This window comes from Sinocyclocheilus anshuiensis, unplaced genomic scaffold (assembly GCF_001515605.1).
Source record: "Sinocyclocheilus anshuiensis isolate Anshui unplaced genomic scaffold, SAMN03320099.WGS_v1.1 scaffold354, whole genome shotgun sequence".
NCBI lineage: Eukaryota > Metazoa > Chordata > Actinopteri > Cypriniformes > Cyprinidae > Sinocyclocheilus > Sinocyclocheilus anshuiensis.
Genome location: NW_015544195.1, coordinates 2,325,160 through 2,349,762, shown reverse-complemented (window position 1 = coordinate 2,349,762; position 24,603 = coordinate 2,325,160). Strand labels below are relative to the sequence as shown.

General features: G+C 36.4%; 1 protein-coding gene across 1 annotated transcript; it reads left to right on the top strand.

Annotated features, from left to right (window-relative positions):
* Nucleotides 1-24,559, top strand: LOC107696718 (asc-type amino acid transporter 1-like). Its single transcript, XM_016497197.1, has 11 exons — nucleotides 1-198; nucleotides 5,229-5,433; nucleotides 11,592-11,743; nucleotides 16,819-16,944; nucleotides 19,328-19,481; nucleotides 20,826-20,949; nucleotides 21,052-21,155; nucleotides 21,244-21,340; nucleotides 23,102-23,251; nucleotides 23,357-23,534; nucleotides 23,628-24,559. Exons 1-11 carry the CDS (start codon nucleotides 51-53, stop codon nucleotides 23,723-23,725), a joined length of 1,536 nt encoding a protein of 511 aa, XP_016352683.1. The 5' UTR covers nucleotides 1-50; the 3' UTR covers nucleotides 23,726-24,559.
* Nucleotides 24,560-24,603: the final 44 nt, after the last annotated feature.

Below are 24,603 nucleotides of genomic sequence, written 5' to 3'. Positions count from 1 at the left end.
TATGAGACCGGGCGCGGATACAGATGCAGTTTTCTTGAACAGCCGCACAAATGGATGGAACCGAAACGAACCGGAGAAACTGCGCGAAAACGGAGCAACAGAAGATGTTAGACTCCGGAGGAAACCAAAGTGGATCTAAGGACAGAGTGACTCTCAAAAAAGAAATTGGTCTTTTGAGCGCGTGCGCCATAATTATAGGTGAGATGTTTCCTTATTTTTAATATGCCACCGCGTGCGCTCTAACCAGCTTCAACTTTCTCTTGGCATGTTCCTTTGTCTGTCATTTTATCACTCTCTGTTTCTCTTTCTGCTATATATCTTCAGCCCTCACTCTTTCATATTCCTAATCTTTAATGATAACATTCCACATCTGCTATCAGAAATGTGCTTCGCTCTAAATGTCGAGCGTTTGTGGTGAAAAATAAAGTATTATAAACTAGGTCTCAAAACTTATATCGTCACACTGTACGGCTGTCTTACTTTAAGAGCGTCTCGTGCCATGCCTCGACTTACAGTAGTCTCCATCAGACTGTTCATCAGCGCTTGGATTGCATCATTGAGGAAGAGAAACGGGCTGAAACTCAACTCCGCGCTTACGTGGCTACAACCCACTACACTGTGTCCTTCACGTGCCCTGAACAAACCCACCATATAAGACTCCATTGCTATATACACTGCAGTGGAAAATATAGAATTAAAGTAGGCGGAAGTGTAGACTTTCGTGCAGACTAAGCAAAATCGTACTGCAAACACAAATGTCTCGTGTTATGGATGTCATCTATCTGTAGGATTACACACACTGCAAGATGTAAATGTTCTCTGTAGTCAGTAAATCATGGTATAAGATTAAATGAGTGACAATTCAGATTCAGATTTTCTTATGTAGGCTACCGTATATAGCATCCTCAAAATTAAACACAAGTAAAAAGAACTTTAGACAACATTTTTATCCTTATATTAACCTTTTATATATATACAGTGTTGGGGGTAATATATTACAAGTAACGCAAGCCAGATTTAAAAAGTAATGCAAAAGTAACGTAACGCATTACTTTCCATACAAAGTAACTAAGTAACGTAATTAGTTACTTTTTTATGGAGTAACGCAAGATTGTAATGCATTACTTTTAAAAGTAACTTTCCCCAACACTGTATATACTGTATATACACCTTATAACCTTTTATTAGTGTGCTAGGCACATCCATCCAATGAATAATACTCAGTGTGTATGTATATTCAATGTATACAATACATTTGACAGTGTTTTAATGTAAACTGTTCATTGAAATGTGAGCTGATGATCTTCAATAAAACAGCACGAGATATTTTGTTGTTCAGATGAAGGTCATCTAATGGAAGCGTTAAAAAGATTGACACTATGCCTTTGTATTTTGTTCATTTAATTTGTAATGTGTTGTGTCTCTCATAACAGTGATATTTGGCTGTTCTTCCTGAAGCCTTATATCAGCCCTATAGTATCAAGGAGATTAGTAGTCACACTTTTTACTCCAGCAAATATTTTTCTGCATATTTTTATTTTTTAAAGTCAGTTTCAATATAGGAACGTTCTTTAAAGAATTAGATAGAAAAAAAAGCTAATGTAGGTTTCCACCCGGGATAAAAGGTACAGTTCACACGAGGTTTTACTTTTTATAGAGATATATAAACAAGATTAAGGGGATTAAGGTTAAGATTAAGATATAATGTTAACTGTTTGATTATGGCCTTGCTCTTACTGTAGTACAATCAGGTGAAAGTGGTTCCTTTTTTGAGGTTGGTTTCCCTGTGGAACATCAACATACAGGTGCAGCTGTAGATTTCAGTTATGTTTATGGTTTAGTGGCTTTACGGGTAAGGCTGACCATGGGAAAGTTTCTCTGTTCTAGAATGTCCTCCTGATATTACTCAAGATCAATGACAAATTTGATCTGTTACTTAACACATTTTTTTTTGCCAGTGTAGTTTATTTTCTTCATTAAGTAATGTGGACACAGTGAAACCTCATTTACCCTTATCAATTCTTTAGAGTTAAACTTTAATTAAATTAGTGGTTGACTGAAATTAGTTTGTCAATAGCCGATGCCAATACCCATATCTAGAAAGCAGAGTAACAAATGGCCTGAAATCATGATGATATACACCGCAATTTAATGACAGCAAATGACATGAACACTATATTTAGACAGTATTTACTTAAAGTTGACAAAGTTTTAAGATAACAAAAAATGATTAAATATCCAGTGACAACACTGTTGGTAAATTTTGGAACTGACACAAGGCAAGAGATGGAAAGTAACTAATTTCAAATACTTTTGTACATCTTTCAGTTTTTTCTACTTTCTTGAGTAAAATTGAATTGTACTTTTACTTTTACTTGAGTTGAATAAAACTCAAGTATTCAACTTCACTATTTAAAATTTTCACCAAAGTAGAAATTACAAAAAAAGCTGTCATTTGACGGGCACTTTTCAAACTACTGGGGTGGAGCCCTGAGCTTCAGGCAAAAACAGACAGGTCTGACTCGTATGGAAGAATAATCTGGACTATTTTTAAAAGGAACTGCAAATAGTTTTTTTCAAATGTGGACGTATAAATAGTGACACAATCCAAATTCAATTCTTGCTTTACCATTTGCGTTTTCACTCTCTAACCTGACAAAACACAAATAGAATCGCAATTCTTCTTGTAAAATGGACATCCCTTACGCAAAGAAAATATATTTCCTAATATATGAATGAGCAATATATTAAACAACATAATGGTATATTAAAAATTATACAGAATAATATATTGTGTAAATATATTACAATATATTTAATAATACATAAGGAATTGCAGCTTTTCATATATTGAAAAATATGTGACAATATATTTACTCGTATATCACAATATATGTAATTTTATATTCAGTAATATACTTTATAATATATAGATAAAATATGGTACTGCATATGTAAAAATATATTAAACATATTTACTCATGCAGTATATACACACATATATGGAAATATATAGTTCTTATATTTAACAATCATTTATGACATACATGTTTCATATTTTAAAATATAGCTAGTTTACAATAGCATAAGCACACCCCCTCATACTAAACACTTAGTGAACAGACTATCACTGTGCTGAACAGTGCACTACCATTACTTTTGAAATAAAGTAACATATGTGACCCTGGACCACAAAACCAGTCATAAGGGTCAATTTTTCAAAATTGAGATTTATACATCTTTTGAAAGCTGCATAAAGAAGCTTTCCATTGCTTTATGGTTTGTTAGGATAGGACAATATTTGGCCGAGATACAACTATTTGAATATCTGGAATCTGAGGGTGCAAAAAAATCAAAATATAGAGAAAATCACCTTTAAAGTTGTCCAAATGAAGTTCTTAGCAATGCATATTACTAATCAAAAATTAAGTTTTAATATATTTACAGTAGGAAATTTACAAAATATCTTCATGGAACATGATCTTTACTTAATATCCTAATGATTTTTGGCATAAAAGAAAAATCTATAATTTTGACCCATACAATGTATTGTTGGCTATTTCTACAAATATACCCCAGCGATTTAAGACTGGTTTTGTGCTCTAGGGTCACATATAATTTAATGGTGTTTGGCCAATCGTCATCCTGATCACATGCTTTACTCTTCTGCACAATGGTGACCTCACAAACTTACACATACTAGAAACACTTTTACATTTCAAAATAATATAACATTAAATACTAACAGATATCCCCCTATATTAATATTGAGCAAAAACACATGAAATAACACTTAGTTTTAACATTTTTACTCTCCTTTAACAGTCAGAAGCAAAGCATGCTGGGAACTAGAAATCTGCTGTAACTCATTCAGTGAATGTGTGCATATGTGTGTACATACATTCACATTTATATGGAAACATCTATGTGCAATATACTCAATAAAGGATCAAACAATGAATATTTTTGTCTTCATTTCTAAATATATTTGTATGTATCAATATATATAGTCATATATTGTCAATGCATATATTGCTGTATATTGAAAAATATAAGCACTAGTTTCCAATATATGGAAATGTATTGTGTAATATATCGCATTATATTTTGCAGTATATTACCATATATTTTTGTTTCGTAAGGGATTGCATGAAAATATTTAATGCTTCATAATGCTCACATCGCCTCGTTTTAGGTAAAAATAGATAATGCAGTAACTTGAGTAGTTTTTCAGCAAACTACTTGTTTACTCTTACTTTAGTCATATTTTTCAGTACTTTTACTTGTACTCAAGTCAAATTTTTCCTTAAGTAGCAATATTTGAACTTGAGTACAATTTTTTAGTATTCTTTCCACCACTGCACAAGGCGGAGTTAATACTTCTGTAAATCAGCCAAGCGGACATTGTTTTGTTATGCTGTGAGTTGCATGACCAGTCAGAGTCAAGTGTGGTGTAGTGTGACCCCATGAACTTTATTCAGGAGCTTTGAGCCTCATTTGACTGAGTGTTTTTGAGATGCGCTGGGCTCTGTCTCATCAACTTCATTGCCTTATTCTCTATGCAGTTCTTCTGAGGCGCTGGAAGCAAACATTCACATCCACTCACAATACTACCAAATTCTATTTCATGTGAACACCCGCAGACAAAGAGAGAACCCCAAAAGGATTACATAATGCTTCGGCCCATAGCTGTGGCTGAGCCTCATATACTTGAAACTCTTTCGTTTAAGTTTCCTGAGGCATAATCATTCAGGCACTGCATATGCTCTGGGTGGCGTGACTAAGATGTATATGCAGTGATGCAGAACATTTACCTTTTTCTGAATACTGGACTCTCATCTCAGATTTCGCAACTGATGTTGACTCTAACATTGTTGATCTTATTTTTCGTGTCTGTTTGCCTGGAATGTGCAGCAGCGTTTTGACAGCTGCGAGAACAGATCTTTTAGAACACATTGTCTTGCACTGAAAAAAACCCAACAAGATTGCAGCATCATTAAAATCTCAGTTAAATATTCCCATGCACTTTGTGCAAATAAACTCTTTAAAATGCTCTAATTGGAGAAAATGGCAATAAGATTTTGTATGTCTGTTTATTTCTGATACAGAAAACCAATCATGCCCTGAGGCGAAGGGCTCAAAATTCAGTCCAGTAATGTAGTTTTATTTTAGACTGAACAATATATGAAGACTAAACAACCCATTGCTTATTCTTTTGTTTTTGACAGGCAACATCATTGGCTCAGGGATCTTCATCTCTCCAAAGGGGGTTCTAGATCATGCAGGCAGTGTGGGGTTCTCACTCATCGTGTGGGTTCTAGGAGGAGGGATCTGTGCCTTGGGATCTCTTTGCTATGCCGAGTTGGGTGTCACCATCCCCAAATCAGGTGGAGACTACTCATACGTCACTGAGATCTTCGGGGGACTGGTGGGGTAGGTCTATTGTTGCCCTCCAGAGCATTCATGTATAATAATAATAATAATAAACTTTATTTTCTATAGCATCTTTAAAAGGTACATCTCAAAGCACTATACACAGAATAAAAAGAGGTAAAATAAAAATAATGGCAATAATAATAAGAATAATAACATTTAAAAAAAATCAAAATAAACATCATACACATGACACAAAGAAATCACTTAAAAGCTATTCTGAAAAAGTAGGTTTTAAGAACAGATTTGAAAACACTAAAAGATTCAGCCTGTCTCAAACAGTAGAGCATGGCACTAACAATGCCAAGGTCATTGGTTCGATTCCCAAGAAATGCATGAACAGATGCAATATTGCTTTGGAAGAAAGTGTCAAATACCTAAATATCAATGTGGATGTCTCAGTTTGTGGGAACTTCTCCTTGGGGAGATTCACATGTGTTTTACTTGCTCGCTCAGATGCAACACTAACTGTTTTGTATTGGTGATGATAAAGATGGCCATTTGTTTATGTTTTCACAGGTTCTTGTTGCTGTGGAGTGCTGTGTTGATCATGTACCCAACAACTCTGGCTGTCAGTTTCAAACTTGCAGAGCAGGTTTAGGCAAAGTGTCTGTTTTAGGACAAATGCCCCATTTGGTTTGGCTTTTGCAATTTTTGCAACGGAATACAGAGTAGGCTATTACATACAATATAATATGGTTTTGTTTTTTTCTCAGGAGAGATGAGGCACCTCTGAGAGACAGACAAAGAAACTGGCTGAAAGAGACGCGCGTCTGCCAGAGAAACAAAAACTTTTGTTCTTAATTTATATGCTGCTTTGTACTGTTTTAATTGTACGCGGCAACGCTGCAGTCGTTTTGGCAATACAAATGTAAAAGTATATTGCAGTAATAAACTGTCCCGAGACTTCATGTAGGCCTAATCATTTTTAGTTTCATTATTGGGCAATTCCAAGAATGGAGAAGGGTTGACCATTCACAAAACATAATTTCCATTTTTGTGTTTCAGAGGAAAATCTGTTAAGGATGTGACATCTCTCCATTATGGACCGTTCTGAAAGCAGAATTTATGCAAACGCATATAAAATGCTTTAAAAACTTCAACAGAGATGTCTAGAGGATATTTAATAGGGCTGGCCCCCACGTAAGATTTTTCTAGTTACTAGTAGTCGTTCATTTAAGTCATTATTCAACTAATCACACGTTTATATTAAATTAACACAGTCTACTAATCCATGATGAGCCTTAATATATTCCGCAGCAAGCACACGCATTAAGTTTGCCACAAAGCACAGGCAGAAGTAGCCTAATAATTGTGAAAAATTGTGAGACATTTTAATTATTTATTAATAAACTAATGTTCTCTTGTTGGCTGCAAGATTAAATTCACGGTGCTAACTCTCATCTCCACAGTAGCCTACTGGGCACCTTTAGAAAGAAATGCAACCTTCACAGATTACATAATCGGAGTATTTGCTTTCGTTTTGAATTGGTTCCTTTAAAAGTAGACATTTCAAGCTTTCTGTACATTTCTGCACCCCAATTTTAAGTTATTTCATTATCAGGTAAAAATTAAAGTGATCACGCAGGCGCCTCCCTGTCATGCATTCGCATTAATAATTTTCAGCAAAAACACTTGCATATGAATAGTAATAGAGCACATTTCTTTTAAGTTAAAGTATGGGATCCACATTAAAAATAAATCTTCACAAGTTTACAACCGAGACAGATGCAGTTATAACCTGAAAATTGAAGGCTATTTGACGTTTTAAAATGATCTAACGGACGATGCCGCTTCAATTCGTTGATCATTAGTTGTTCTTGATCAAGATTAAATGGATGTATGACTCTCATAAACTTGTTTTAATAAATCTCTTCTGCATTAAATAAAAAAGATAAAAAAACATGTTAAGTTAAATATTAATGTACAAATAATTCAAAAATGCTATAGACTGCGAATAATATTGCAGTTTTACATTTTGCATATGCATTACCAAGTGAATTATTTTTTACATGCAACGATACAAAGTAAAACCAAACAAGATTTGTAATGAAGAAAAAATATGTACACAAACAAGAATAAATGATGTAACCCCACAGCACATTTCTTGCACGTTGCACTCAGCATCATGGGCGCCGCACAAATCTTGCACTCTGGTATTTTAACGAATAGAATACACTCCTGCATTTAAATGCTGCTGCTATTTTTTTTTTTTGGAGTTTTACTTAAATTGTATGAAAGCGAGTAAAGAAGGCTCCCTTTAAATCACTTAAGTTGACAATTAATGAAGCTCTTTTTTACATCATGTGCACTTTGTCGATTACAATGAGAGAACTTGAGTTTAAACGCGAGGACGTTTTATCCGTCCCTTCTTTTCAGTTTCAATGATTTAGCTAAATCGTGGCCAGGTTTAATTTATTCGTTTCTTGTTTTAGTTAGGCCTAAATAATGAAAGTGACATAATACAGTGCCTCGCGTTTTACTAAAATAAAGGAAAGAATTCATAAAACACGCAACAATTTCTTAATGAGTGTATATATAGGCCTATCTTTTTCCCAAGCAGTTCTCTGTTATTCGTTACCTGTCCTTTATTTTGACAAAGTATGTGCGTGACAAAAATGCATGCTGTTTTATTAAAGGAATTTTAAAATATTAATTAAAAATGTACTTGTGACAAATATTAAGTAATGTGAGAATATTGACATTTTGCATATAAATCCACATATGTAGCCTAGCCTACTAAAATAGGCTATCACTTTTAATGCTCCGATGCAAAGTAAACCACCATTTCTTTAGGATAATATAACACATGATTCATATTATATAAATAATACTGCACACCTGTTAAATGTTTCAAATCTAAAATATGGTGTAATATTGTGTAACTTAGAGTAAATATAAGCACAGGCTCATAGGCTTGACATTTATCCTGCTTGAATTCGTTCTAAGAAACGCAAATAACTTCGTAAGTACTAAATTTTCATCTGTGAATATCAAATATTTGAACTACAGTGTTTTTCTTTCATTTTCCGCTGACTGCAGCCGTCAAATGTAACATATCGGCAAGGCAAAGCTGACGGCTATTTGCGAAAATGTGCTTTGGATGCGTTCACTTGATAACTTGTGGTTAAAGCACCACTCAGCGGTCAAAAGCTGCAAATGCACTTTCCAGACGCGGTGGCGGCGATGCCTACGGCGGTAAAAAGCTCATTCTGGTTGGCCACCTACTGTATAATAACTTTCGTTTATAAATCATTAACAAACATTATATAATGCTTAACAGATCATTAGTTAATATATATTCTCATAGCTAGAAATATGAGATAATGTTCTTGTTAATGTTTACTAACGAACTTACTAAACATTACCTAATGATTAACATATATGACCCTGGACCACAAAACCAGTCATAAGGGTCAATTTTTCAAAATTGAGATTTATACATCTTTTGAAAGCTGCATAAAGAAGCTTTCCATTGCTTTATGGTTTGTTAGGATAGGACAATATTTGGCCGAGATACAACTATTTGAATATCTGGAATCTGAGGGTGCAAAAAAATCAAAATATAGAGAAAATCACCTTTAAAGTTGTCCAAATGAAGTTCTTAGCAATGCATATTACTAATCAAAAATTAAGTTTTAATATATTTACAGTAGGAAATTTACAAAATATCTTCATGGAACATGATCTTTACTTAATATCCTAATGATTTTTGGCATAAAAGAAAAATCTATAATTTTGACCCATACAATGTATTTTTGGCTATTTCTACAAATATACCCCAGCGATTTAAGACTGGTTTTGTGCTCTAGGGTCACATATAATTTAATGGTGTTTGGCCAATCGTCATCCTGATCACATGCTTTACTCTTCTGCACAATGGTGACCTCACAAACTTACACATACTAGAAACACTTTTACATTTCAAAATAATATAACATTAAATACTAACAGATATCCCCCTATATTAATATTGAGCAAAAACACATGAAATAACACTTAGTTTTAACATTTTTACTCTCCTTTAACAGTCAGAAGCAAAGCATGCTGGGAACTAGAAATCTGCTGTAACTCATTCAGTGAATGTGTGCATATGTGTGTACATACATTCACATTTATATGGAAACATCTATGTGCAATATACTCAATAAAGGATCAAACAATGAATATTTTTGTCTTCATTTCTAAATATATTTGTATGTATCAATATATATAGTCATATATTGTCAATGCATATATTGCTGTATATTGAAAAATATAAGCACTAGTTTCCAATATATGGAAATGTATTGTGTAATATATCGCATTATATTTTGCAGTATATTACCATATATTTTTGTTTCGTAAGGGATTGCATGAAAATATTTAATGCTTCATAATGCTCACATCGCCTCGTTTTAGGTAAAAATAGATAATGCAGTAACTTGAGTAGTTTTTCAGCAAACTACTTGTTTACTCTTACTTTAGTCATATTTTTCAGTACTTTTACTTGTACTCAAGTCAAATTTTTCCTTAAGTAGCAATATTTGAACTTGAGTACAATTTTTTAGTATTCTTTCCACCACTGCACAAGGCGGAGTTAATACTTCTGTAAATCAGCCAAGCGGACATTGTTTTGTTATGCTGTGAGTTGCATGACCAGTCAGAGTCAAGTGTGGTGTAGTGTGACCCCATGAACTTTATTCAGGAGCTTTGAGCCTCATTTGACTGAGTGTTTTTGAGATGCGCTGGGCTCTGTCTCATCAACTTCATTGCCTTATTCTCTATGCAGTTCTTCTGAGGCGCTGGAAGCAAACATTCACATCCACTCACAATACTACCAAATTCTATTTCATGTGAACACCCGCAGACAAAGAGAGAACCCCAAAAGGATTACATAATGCTTCGGCCCATAGCTGTGGCTGAGCCTCATATACTTGAAACTCTTTCGTTTAAGTTTCCTGAGGCATAATCATTCAGGCACTGCATATGCTCTGGGTGGCGTGACTAAGATGTATATGCAGTGATGCAGAACATTTACCTTTTTCTGAATACTGGACTCTCATCTCAGATTTCGCAACTGATGTTGACTCTAACATTGTTGATCTTATTTTTCGTGTCTGTTTGCCTGGAATGTGCAGCAGCGTTTTGACAGCTGCGAGAACAGATCTTTTAGAACACATTGTCTTGCACTGAAAAAAACCCAACAAGATTGCAGCATCATTAAAATCTCAGTTAAATATTCCCATGCACTTTGTGCAAATAAACTCTTTAAAATGCTCTAATTGGAGAAAATGGCAATAAGATTTTGTATGTCTGTTTATTTCTGATACAGAAAACCAATCATGCCCTGAGGCGAAGGGCTCAAAATTCAGTCCAGTAATGTAGTTTTATTTTAGACTGAACAATATATGAAGACTAAACAACCCATTGCTTATTCTTTTGTTTTTGACAGGCAACATCATTGGCTCAGGGATCTTCATCTCTCCAAAGGGGGTTCTAGATCATGCAGGCAGTGTGGGGTTCTCACTCATCGTGTGGGTTCTAGGAGGAGGGATCTGTGCCTTGGGATCTCTTTGCTATGCCGAGTTGGGTGTCACCATCCCCAAATCAGGTGGAGACTACTCATACGTCACTGAGATCTTCGGGGGACTGGTGGGGTAGGTCTATTGTTGCCCTCCAGAGCATTCATGTATAATAATAATAATAATAAACTTTATTTTCTATAGCATCTTTAAAAGGTACATCTCAAAGCACTATACACAGAATAAAAAGAGGTAAAATAAAAATAATGGCAATAATAATAAGAATAATAACATTTAAAAAAAATCAAAATAAACATCATACACATGACACAAAGAAATCACTTAAAAGCTATTCTGAAAAAGTAGGTTTTAAGAACAGATTTGAAAACACTAAAAGATTCAGCCTGTCTCAAACAGTAGAGCATGGCACTAACAATGCCAAGGTCATTGGTTCGATTCCCAAGAAATGCATGAACAGATGCAATATTGCTTTGGAAGAAAGTGTCAAATACCTAAATATCAATGTGGATGTCTCAGTTTGTGGGAACTTCTCCTTGGGGAGATTCACATGTGTTTTACTTGCTCGCTCAGATGCAACACTAACTGTTTTGTATTGGTGATGATAAAGATGGCCATTTGTTTATGTTTTCACAGGTTCTTGTTGCTGTGGAGTGCTGTGTTGATCATGTACCCAACAACTCTGGCTGTGATTGCGCTCACCTTCTCCAACTATGTGCTGCAGCCTGCCTTCCCTGACTGTCTGCCTCCATACATCGCCACCCGGCTCCTCTCAACCACCTGTGTCTGTGAGTAAAGCACACAACATTAGTAATAATGCAGTCTTCTGCTTTAGCAGGTCAGCTCTGATTTGGTACTACTGTCTTATGATGACTGCTTAATTAAAATTTTCTAGATATAGCAAATCACTATATACCGTATAAATGCAGTGAATACTAGGGATGCACCGTTATTAAAATTTTGTCTGATAGTTAATAGTCTGATAAAAAAAAAACATAAAAATATAAAATTACTGGTTTTAAATGAAAAAAAAATGATACTTGAAGATTTCCTGAAGATTACGTGTAATCGATCCATCCACTCATTTTCCAAACCACTTATCCTCTGTAGGGTTGTGGGGATTGTTATTAAATTGTTAGTGTTTTTAAAGAGGCTCTTTAGTGAGTATTTGATGACAGCAAAGGTAATCTTAATGTAAAAATAGAGGTAATGAGCATTAACAATTATATATCCAATATCCATCAATGCTGTTAAATTAAAAAACCTTTAATATGGTGTCGACATACTGTATAGTGCACCCCTAGTGCATTCACAATTGAATTCTGACTTTTAGACATAGTCATGATGAGTCTACTTTGTCCTTCATTCTGTCTTTCTCTCTTTCTCAATCACTCCCTTGTATGTATATATACCACTTCAATCTTGATCCTAGTACTTAACCCTGGTGGGCACGTGGCAGGATATTTTTGGAGCTGGTGGAGATAAACCAGTCAAATGTATGTCTATGCGTGTGTGTGTATGTGTGTTTGATTCAGAAGAGCCCCGTGACTCAGCTAGTTTGGACCTGTCAGATCTGGACAGGGTCTCCTAGGAAGGAGTACTGGGGGTGTGTCAAACTGAGGGCAGTGGTCCTAATGACAGTGCTGGCTGAGTTGAGCCATCCATCCCTATTTTTGGCAGCAGAATCCAGAATCTGTCCTGATGAACAGCCAACGAAAGCTTTGAGTCAGACATACTCCAAAGAGCACAGTGACGAGGCCAGTGGCTCTATTTAAGGAAGACACCTCATGTATGTGCCCTATCAAAGGATGCTAGACCTGCATCCCAAATCACTGCGCTTGGGGTTGGTATCGATGTCATGGTATTAGGGCACCTGACCCTCAGGCTGTGTGGCGTCAGACTCCGTAATGGTGCCAGGCTTTGAGCCGGCGGAACATGTGCGCGTCTCCTCTGTATTGTGTATTGTTTGGGGACCTTGCGGTTGCCCTAGTTACCCCAATGCTCTTTGATGGACAAGAGCATAGAGGCGGGACTTTGTGAATGCTGCTAAAATGCCGTTAAACCTGACAAATGAGTAAATTATGTTCTTTTGATAAGCTGCTTGGAGTGTGTGAGTCATGCTTAGGAAGGGCACATTTATAACGCACACCCTCCCACTGTCTGCCATTAACCTTTAGACCAAGTAAATACCCTGAAATAAGATGAGACATTCAAACACCTCAGGAAAACACCTAAGGTCTTCATACACTTAGCACTGATTTTTCACATACGGTTTCCACAAAAATGCCCCTTGCATTGTAAAAATAATGGCTCCCTTTCAGTTCACAGTTGGAATGTGAATTGAAGTGGGCATGCCCACAGCAAATTTGTTTTGTATAATGACATGAGATTTATTGGATTGCAACTAACACAAGTAACACAAAAGTTATAACTACACAAAAGTAACTACGGTAATTTTTAATAATAAAATCTAAAATAAATATTGACAGCACTATTTGTGAATTGGTGGGAAATTAAGTGTTCTTTCACCATTCTCTAAAAAAATGAAAGATATTTGATTAAATATAATGTATATCAAATGCAATGGCAAATACAACAATTGATTATTGAAATTCAGGAACATGCTCTGTAAATACACAACCCTAGCTTGTACATAATTTTTTCTAGCTGTCTGTGTTGATGCAGCAATGGATATTTTTAATGGTAAACTGATGCATTTGGAAACCTTTGCATGAACCCCTAGTTATGTGCGAGTGAGTGTTCTTAGTTGCACTGTGTGAGAATTTGTCTATATTGCACCATGTGTTACATTTGCCCTCCCCTTCTGAATGTTCTGAATGAATGTCACAAGCTCTGTCTGCTGCAGTCAGATTACACACAGAGAGATACCCACACACACACACACACACAGCTCCTGCTGGTCTGGACACACAAACAAACACAGAGACCTTTGCAGAGCATCTAACCTGCATTAACCTGCATAATTCAACTCAACTCAATCTCTCATTTGACTTGGAAAAAAGACGTGTGCCACATTACATTTTTAGAACTGTATCTTTAATGACAGGTAGTTTACTGTTCTAATGCTTTGTACCTTTTTATTGGTTTATGAGTGTGTGGAAAGCTTCTTCTGTAAAGGCCACACACTCCAGAGATTGAAAGATCAGTTCATGTGACTCAGCTCTTGTTGCTCATGTATGCAATATTATTTCAAAAACATTTATAAATATATAAATCCTGCCTAAGAAGTGAAGAGACAATAGAAAATCAAAATACCATCAAATAGATTAAATAAAACAATGCTTTTTCAAGCATTTTTAAGAAGTTCCCACATATACTGGTCACTTCATTTTTTTTTTTTAATAAATGTATTTTTTTTAAATAAAACTGTTTAAAAAGCCTGCCAATTTCAACACTGAGTAAACATGAAAAACACTTATTTCAGGCTTTGGCCACAGAGGGTTGTAGTGTTTTGCACATTTTTGTGTATTTAGTGCATCTTTTGTTGGCTTTATCGGTCAATTAGCTGCAGAGGGATGCCCCTCTCAGGGGTTTGAAGTGAGTGGTTGTATTTTGGCAGATTTAAAGGCTGTTAGCACTTCATTAGAATTCTCCTCTCATTAGCTTTGTGTTAATTTAACTTCATTTGGCCACCCTTAGTCACTTCTGCACTGTGATACAAAACAAGAAGGAGTTGGATTCAGATCCGTTAAAGCCAAACAAGAGGAAACAAAACTCATGGCAAACACTGTAGTGCTCTGAAACCTATCGTATAAAATGGATAACACCTGTCACCACATTATTATTATTAATTATACGTGCATACAAAAAGTCATACAAGTTTAGAACAACATGAGAACAATATTCTTGGGTGAACTATCTCTTATATAAGTTGCTATGTTGCCTGGCTACCGTAAACTGGCCAAATTGGCAATTCAGATTATTATTACTAATAAATGTAACTATGACTTGAACATTGTGGCTTTGATCATACTTCTATATCTGTTATTTTAAGGTGCCTAAGAACACCTAAACCTGTGGAAAAAATCACAGTGACTCTTGAGGCATATTGCTTTAATCACATTGAACCAAGAAAGAACCATTGTAATACAATCAACATATGAATAATTTTTTTTCTGAAAAAATATGAAAAATACATTTGGATGCACTCTGGATGCAGGTGTGTAGGTTTATTGTTTGTTTTTACCTGAGTTGTACTTTTATCTTAGTTAAGGACTGCGGTACTATCTTCAAGAAATAAGATTCACTGAATGCTGTCTGGGCATGAAGGTTGACAGGTGGTGTGTATTGAGCTCAGGATCACACGAGCTGATGAAGTTGTGCAGGTTAGCTGTTAGTTTGCAGGCCATGAGTCGCTCTTGTCGACTGCCTACTCTTGCCAAAAATTCAGCTGGCGTCTGGGCCGTTTTGTTGTGGGGCATCGGAAGCTGTTTGTCTAGGGGGGTCTGACAGATGCCCCGCATGTGTTTGCGTGTGTGGGCGGGTAATTCCGGCCATTGATGGATGAGTGTGGGTAACCCGACTCCCCTTTGCCCAGTGTCTCCCTCGGCATGCCTGGGTATACTGTGCCATCAAGCCCTGGAGACGGACCTCTATGTACCGGATCTACACCGGAGCTGTTACACAATGCGGCTCAACACAGAAGCCACTAACCTCAAACACAGATGTACAGACAAGCAATGGCCTCTAACGCCTGTACTTCCGTCTGTGAATGTATAGTGTAGTCTCAAATCAATCGTATCAATCTATGGTTACCTTACAGGTATCCAAGTAGAGTGATATGAGGTAACTATTATACCTCTGCACTAAAATTGACTTCGGTTAGAGAAGTAGCTGTCAGCCTTTTGACTCCAAGGCCCTCCATTGTTTACAACAATATTTGAAGACCTGACACTTCTAGTTTCTGTAAATTGCATTTTGAGGATTCCTAAAGTTTTAAAAGCTGCATGTTTTTCAAGGCTCCCATTCTTTTTAACCAATGAATTTGCATTATTTTTCAAGTCATTAGTGATTTACAATTTTTACCTGATGAAATATTTTAGAGCTTGACAAGCATAACTATAAACATCCTCCCACATTCAACTGCTTTTATTTCCAGCAAATTTCTTTACATGTGTAAAAAAAGAGTTCAACAACTGAGACGTAAACTGAATTCAAGTCTCGCAAGCATTTGATAAACAGAAATGGATTAACGAGTCAAAATTGGCAGTGAGTATCTGGTGTGGCCACTAGCTACTTTAACTACTACAGTGTATCTCATCCTCATGGACTGCACAAAATTTTCCAGTTCTTGCTGTGAGATGTTACCCACTCTTCCAACAAGCCATTTGGATACACATGGTTTTCCACTGCAAAGACGATTAGCTGATCTTCCTGTCTTATGCATTGTACATTACAGACATTGCAGTTTATTTATTCAGACAAAAATAAAGTTGCAGAGAAGTTGAAATAAAATAAGAATTTTAGTTGTTTTAGCTGATTTTAATGTGTACTTTGTCTTATTTTAAATTATTCAATTATCTTGAGGTTCCCTTGGAAGTTTGCTGAGTGGGCCCCAGCCGTTAGTCGAGAACCACTTAGCCATGAATGGGTTAGTGTTTTGCCTGCAGCAGTAAAATAAGTTACATCTGATCTTTATTTCCCCTCTTTAAACTAATAAAAATGGACCATGTGACCAGTTAGTGCTGCTCTGCCAACAAAATCACACTGCTTCCATTGCTGTGTCACAACCTGATTCGTCCCCATGACACTTAAGAGTTTTGTTAAAACATCTAAAAAAAAAGTACAACTGAGTTTGGAATATGTGAATGAATAACTGTGTGTTCACTGTGTGTGTTTACAGTGTTCCTGACTTGGGTGAACTGCTCCAGTGTGCGCTGGGGGACACGGATCCAGGATATTTTCACTGTGGGGAAACTGCTAGCCCTTGTCCTCATCATTATAGTGGGAATGATGCAGATTGCCAAAGGTGTGTCAATTACACTTTACACTTGTGTTCTTGCCAGCCGTTGTCTTAAATTAAACATGCTACTCTATCTGAAAAAACTAAGTCTGTGCTGTCTAACATTAAAATCGATGCAGTATGTAAGCATCTTAAATGATATAAATGTGCAGTGACATTAATTATTAAACATTAACTGTATCACAATTCTATACTGTATTGATTTTCTCTTCCCTTTCAGTTGATAGGCCAAACTGTAGCACCGATAAGCAATGTAACGTGTTTCCTGAACAAAGTGTGCATATGTACAGATGCATTCAGTCCAAAATATGATGGGAAAAAAACTTTATATATTCCCAATGATATTGCTAAGTATGTAACCCACAGAAGCAGACAGTGAAGTTAAGAGATAAAAGTAAAAAATAAGCAATAGGCAAAGTAGAGAAAGGAGAAGAGTTTGATAAACTCACATCTGTGAATAATTCCCACAGTTGAATGCCATGAATCATCAAACACTCCCAACATTAAAGCCAGCTGCTGTCAGCCTAAACAGACCAGTTGCCTGTTATATAATGAATAAAAAGCAAAAGATTCACCTTGAGTGGGCACAGTCCACTGAAATAATCCAGTAAACAAACAAATAATAGGCTATTTTGAAAAAGAGAGAAACCCATCTAAACTCATCTCTTCTAAAGCTTAAACCCTCTTTGAATATGCTAACATCTCATGAATAAATAAAAATTCTGTCATTATTAACTCTCCCTGATGTTGTTTATTCTTCTGCAGGTTTTGGGGAAAACCATTCCTTTAACTCCAATTTTTTTCAATAGTGACATCTAGTGGTAGATCTTGTATTATGTGTTATGAAGCAGGGGTGCATTGCTTAAAGGGGTCATATGATGCGAAGAGAGAGAGAGAGAGAGAGAAAGAGAGAGAGAGAAAGAGAGAGAAAGAGAGAGAGAGCTGTTGACTGTTCAAATACGAGAGAGCGAGAGAGAGCGCGAGAGAGTGAGAGAGAGAGAGAGAGAAGAGGACCTACAATAATGTACAGTATTTGAAAAATAATGTGTTTTTTTAACATTAAAGCATGTCAACATATTCTGTTACACCAAATACACAAAATAATGATCTTTAAAAAAGCATCATATGACCCCTTTAAAAGCATCGTTAGCTAACTATGGCTGTTAATTCCATTGAATTCTACTGGTGAAGATGGAACTTGCGACCATAGTTGCTTTCAGGGAATCGCACCCCTGATACTTACTTGTTCAAAGTGATTTACTCCCTGCAGTTAAGTGCTTTGCTTAAGGGCACAATAAAATCACCTCATCTAAAACTTGAACCAATGACCTTTAGGGCTGCACTACACAACTTTTAAAATCTAAACAGACAGATATCAGACATCATACACTTGCCGACTTTGGAAATGGCTACAGAGTAAGGTGACCAGACGTGCCACTTCCCAGGGACACGTTCTGCACAGGATTTCTAAATTGCCTAAAATAACCAGGTGTTGGTTGTTTTCGCTGTGCCGATTGATCGTTGTATGACATCAAAGTAATGTCTGCTCTTCTCTCTAGCTCTTGCGGTTTGATGTCATACAATGATCGATCGACGCAGTGCAAACAATTTAGAAATCCTGTGCAGAACGTGTCACCTTACTACAGAGAAAAACTGGACACCATGCACTACACAACTACCAGAATTTCAAGTTGTTCCAAACTGCAAAAGTTGTGTATTGCATTCCAGCCTTTAGAAAACTCACTATTAAAACCTTTATTTTGCATTATCTAATTGGTTCAAACTTACAGTCATCGGAATGAACTTTAGTTAATTGAATCAGAAACTGTTAGCTTATTAAGATGTTTTGATAGTGTTGCAATACATTATAAAGCTGACTCATTTACTTTAGGCAGTTCACAAACAAACTAAGATAAGACTGTAGCAAAATGGCAATTTTAGCCACAATTTGCAGAATAGTTTTAACGATGTGAACTTTGTGTGACTTTTTAAACAACTGAGTGCTGTTACAATAAAGCAGTGGTGCTTTGTCATGCTCTGTTGTGTACTGTCCTGGGTCTAGAGTTGCAGGTAATGGCTATGACCTATTATGGGAAGATTTTACTTTTTATTTAGCGAGCTTGTCTGGAGGCATTCCCTGAACTGATAAGAGAAAGAATTGAGTAAACGAGAGAGCTAAGCAGTGCAGTTTCACACTTGAGTGACAGGAGAGAGAAAGGCTTTTTGGAGGCTTTGAGTATCTAGTGGAATAATGAAATTAAATTGTTGACACTTGAGTGTCAAGATGAATATGAACAGATTATTCCCAAGAGCATCTGAAATATACAGCGTTTTATGCTACAGGTACAACCCTGAGGTCAAAAGCATATTTTCTGTTTTTTCTCTCTAGGACACTATGATGCATTGGAGCCCCAGACAGCGTTTGAGTTCATAAAGGATCCATCAGTGGGGCAGATTGCTCTGGCCTTCCTGCAGGCCTCATTTGCCTACAGTGGATGGAACTTCCTGAACTACGTCACTGAAGAGGTGGTTGAGCCTCGCAAGTAAGTCTTTTAAAGTCTATGTCACAATCATGGCCGGCCCATCTAACAGGCAATAGAGGCAGACGCCTGGGGCCCCAATGTGCCTGGGGGGCCTGGCGAGGAGATGTACGTGTTTTAGTATGGTTACTACAGAGTAAATACATTTGCTGCACAGCATAGTGCACAAACAGGAACGCATGCATGGACCTTGTTTAACACACAAACCACAGTGACCGTAAGCCTATGTAAAAGAAGCTTTCAATCACCAAATTGCAAATAACTGACAAATACCTTCAATCACCAAGTGACAATAAATACAGCAACCGTATAAATAAAAGCAGCCACTAGTGAAACAAAAAATTATTGTAATCTGCATAATATATTCATGTCGCGTAGCTTCAAGTACCGTATTGTTCACAGATTCCAAACCAGCCTCAAAAGTGCTCAAGTTGTCGGAAATGCACAAAATAGGTCACAGAAAGGATTACTTCGTGGCCATTTGAGATGCTTTCTGTGTTTCAAGCACGTTTGGATGGCAGAAACAGAGCTTCTGTTGCCAAAGACTAGTCATGTTTTCTCAAGAATAATCTGGGCAACAAATTAAAAGACAGTCAACAAAAAGATGCAAAAACTCTGAGCAAAAATGTTGCCAATTAATCTGGACATTAACCAATCTGCTCTCTTAAGAGGTATGTGTACATATTCATTACTTATATTTAAAGGGGTCATATGATGCGATTTCAATTTTTCCTTTCTCTTTGGAGTGTTACAAGCTCTTGGTGCATAAAGAAGATCTGTAAAGTTGCAAAGACTAAAGTCTCAAATCCAAACTAAACTCTGCAGGACACCGGCCCTCCAGGACCGAGTTTGGACAGCCCTGGTTTATTAGTTATTAGTGTATATATGTAGGACCTATGTAAATTAATTCTTTTATTTTTACCTACTTGATTTTCACTGATTTTAAACTTCAGTTCAGTTTTGCCCCACTATAAATAGTTCTGCCCCACTTTTTGGCTACACGTTTTACGTATATTTATTCTGCTACAGGAATGTACTTAAATGAAAATCTGTTATTTTACATCTACTATACAGTGTTGTTATTGGTAACTAAAACTACTAAAATTAGAACTTAAGAGCCTTAGATACTAACTGAAATAAGTTGAAGTAAAATTACTTATAAATTGATATAATATAAAAATGATAGTAAAATAATACTGTTTCATATCAAACATGTTGGTACTGCCAAGGCACCTTCTCTTGAACTAAAAGTATGCATTATAGTATGTACATAACAAATGCTACTTAAAATAAAATACCTTAGGTAACTCTTACAGCATATATTTTATGGTGTGGTTTCTATTCTAGGAACCTTCCACGTGCAATCTACATCTCCATCCCCCTGGTGACGCTCGTCTATACTCTCACCAACATTGCGTACTTCTCCTCCATGTCCCCTCAAGAGCTGCTGGAGTCGAACGCTGTCGCTGTGGTGAGTTTCTCTGATCTCTTCTGGCTTATTCTGCTAAAACAACGTACCATCTATTAGGTGCTTTGATAAATTAGCATCTGTTTTTTGTGTGTTGTGTTGCAGACATTTGGAGAGAAGCTGCTTGGAGTGTTCTCCTGGGTGATGCCCATCTCTGTGGCTCTTTCCACCTTTGGAGGGATCAACGGATACTTGTTTACATCTTCTAGGTAAAGAAACATTTGAGTATAAACTAGCCTAATACAGCAACCCTTAAAACTTCAAACTAAAACTGGCTTCATTGTCCATCCTCCACAGGTTGTGTTTCTCAGGCGCCAGAGAGGGTCACCTGCCCTACCTGCTGGCTATGATCCACCTTAAGAGCTGCACACCAATCCCTGCCCTACTCGTTTGTGTGAGAGAGAAAGAGCTATTCGCACACACAGCACATGCAACACAACACTGCTTTCAGTCTGCATGATTTGGTTGATCTGATTCAGGTCTAAATGGGGTCCAGAATGTTTTGTGTACAGATCACACAAACCACATTTAGAGGTAATAGAAAATTCATGTGATTGTATTGAGTTTGTTGTATAAACACTAGCTAATCTGTCCTGTTGTGTTCCGGACAACAGTAAAGGACCGCCTACTCACCTGTCAGTCAACCACAGTAGTAAAACAGGGTTTAAACATTGCTAGTTATGTGCCCCTTTTACAAGAAAATAACTGTCCAGTTGAAACATTTGGGAAAAGCCTGTTTATACTTAACAGATTTGCTTGACATCAACATTCAATGACTCAGATCAAGCACATTTAAAGATCGATTAAAGATTAAAGATTGATTAGATTTAAAGAGAGATTAAAATATGTCCCAAAACATCGTTTATGGTGAGAGTATGATTTAAAAGTACTTTTGGAAGTATATATATATATATATATATATATAATTTTTTTTTTTGTACTTTTTGATCATTATTAGCATTACATACAATACAATACATACATTACATATATCTTTAAATACAACAAATATCCTTGATTCTGGTACAGAACATTAAATATCTAAAATGTACCATAAAGTACAAATGCACCACATATTTGAAACATTCATGCTTCCATTCTCTATTAAGATACCTCATTTAAAAAAAGCAATAAATAAATAAATAATGCACAAGCACTTATATTTAATTTTATAACTTTTTTTGAGATATATATATATATATATATATATATAATTTTTTTTTTTGTACTTTTTGATTCACATAAGACAAGTGGTTCTCAATCAGGACTTGTATTAAACATCAAATATAATTAGCTAAAAAAGTCAATATTTAAACTGAGATTCATATTTTCCCCCTCAATAACAATGTTTTTATCAAAGAACTTTAGAATTAGAATCTTAAATATTCTGGAATCACAAAATTAATCTTGGTTAATTAAATAAATAATCATTAGCTATGTTTCCATTTATTTAACTTGTGCAGGAAAATTTGAATATTGCATAAATCATTTGCAAATAAAGCACTGTTTCCATCTCATTTGTTCAAAAGAACAGATTTGTCACTTTCTTGGAAACTTGTGCAAAGTATCAATATAAGTTGCTGCAAACAGGGAGGCCTATGGGTCATATTTCCTGTATAAGAGGTGATTATACCAAATCATTTGGATGATAGACTTTGGTTATCAATAATTTCAAAATTATTAAAATAACATTTGAGATGGTGTACGAAGAGATCAGTGTGCTTGTTAGTTCAGTTATCCAATCACGTGATCTGTGGAAGCAAAGTCACATGACATTTTTTGTTGCGCATCAAGGAATCTATTCGGTGAATTTGTTTCCATCGTTGTTTTTTCACAATGGTGGAAACACATCTCATTGGATAAAGAAATTATCCGCCTAAATTGAGAACTTACACATTTTTTTGGACATTTTACGATTTTATGCGCATATTGGCATTTCCATTCCTTGCTGTTTCCAGTTTTTTAAGCAATATCTTAAAATTTGCATAAAAATACCTGGATGGGTTGAAAATGTCAGAATTACATAAGAAATACCAGAAAAAATATCTATTGCCAATATGGGCCTTCGAATATTGTGTTGGACAGTGGGGGCCTTTGAGTCAAAACGATTGAGAACTGAAGCATACAACATGTCCTTCTCTCTTGTTCTCCATAGTGTACAGCGACCATACTGATCCTGTGCATCGGGGACACACATAACCTGATAAACTACGTGTCATTTATAAACTACCTCTCATATGGAGTCACTATAGCTGGGCTGCTGTACTACAGATGGAAGAAACCCAAACTGGTCCGACCCATCAAGGTACTTCAATCGCCACCTACAGACCTCATCAGGAAGATTGATTTAGATTGACTGGTCAGTGTTCAGGTGGTATTCACCTCCCTCTTCTTCTCTAACTTCGCGCAGGTAAACTTGTTGGTCCCTTGCAGCTATCTAGTGTTCTGGGCAGTGTTACTGGGCTTCAGTCTGTACTCAGAGCCAGTGGTGTGTGGTATGGGGCTGGTGATCATGCTCACTGGAGTCCCCATCTACTTCATTGGAGTGCAGTGGAAGAACAAACCACACTGGATTTCCAGTGCTGTGGGTGAGTAAGACCAACCAAAACTGCTTTGCATTGTTTTGTTAGCACTCTGCAATGAAAAACCATCTGACATCTGTAAATGTACGTGTTTTTCAGAGAGAGTCACCTATCTGGGGCAGAAGTTGTGTTATGTGGTCTTCCCTCAGGATGATCCCTCTGAAATACAGCCTCTTACAGAGAAATCAGAGCTGTGAGCGGCAGAGGACTTCTCGCACTCCTTTTTGGAATAGCAAAGACCTGTTTTCCATCCGTTCTTGAGTGTTTTCCTTGTCTGATGCTGTGCGTGAGGAGATGCTCTCCAGAAGCTCCTCTGAGACTCAGCCATCACAGCAGAAGAAACAGAAGTTTTATGTTTTCTTGCTCAGACATCACATTTCTTAGTTGTAACTGTTCTCCCCTCACATACATTTGTTCGGACATCATCTTGTTATTGAACGCACCCTCCTCCTGTCCTGTCGGAGATGACTTCCCTTGACCTCTTCATGTTTTCTCTGGGAGTTGTTCAATTTTTGAGAACTGTTGGTGTATTCTCATGTGCCTTACAGGATCTCGTTCTGTTTTTGAGGTTTTTATCTTTAGACTTTTTTTTATTAGTAATCCCCCTGTAAGTGAGCAGAAGGGGGACTTGTTGAAGCCTGTTTACCTCTTAACCCAGTCTGATATCTAAACTCCATTTGTGAGTATGAATTTTTTCACCTAGAGGATTAGGCCTTGTCCTCTAGTCCTCCTAATAATTACTGACTCCCTCAAGCAAAAAAGTAGTAACGTATAGCTGCGCTCAAAATGTCTATGCAAGAATAGTCTAGGCACTTTAATATACTTGCAAATTTTTAGCTCATATTGCACGATAAACTTAGTGCCTTGCTTCCTGGATAAGCAACAATCTCCTGCCACTGTTTAACAGAGGCTCTGCCCCAGAACTTATAGCACTGCCAATCTCTTAGCCTTATGCTAATGATAGGAACCATGGGATGTTCCAAGTTCATTCTTCTCAGATAACGTTATTTACATAAAAGGTGATTTACATTTTTAAAAAATCCTCTTAGCCAGACACTTTCAACTTTTGTTCAAA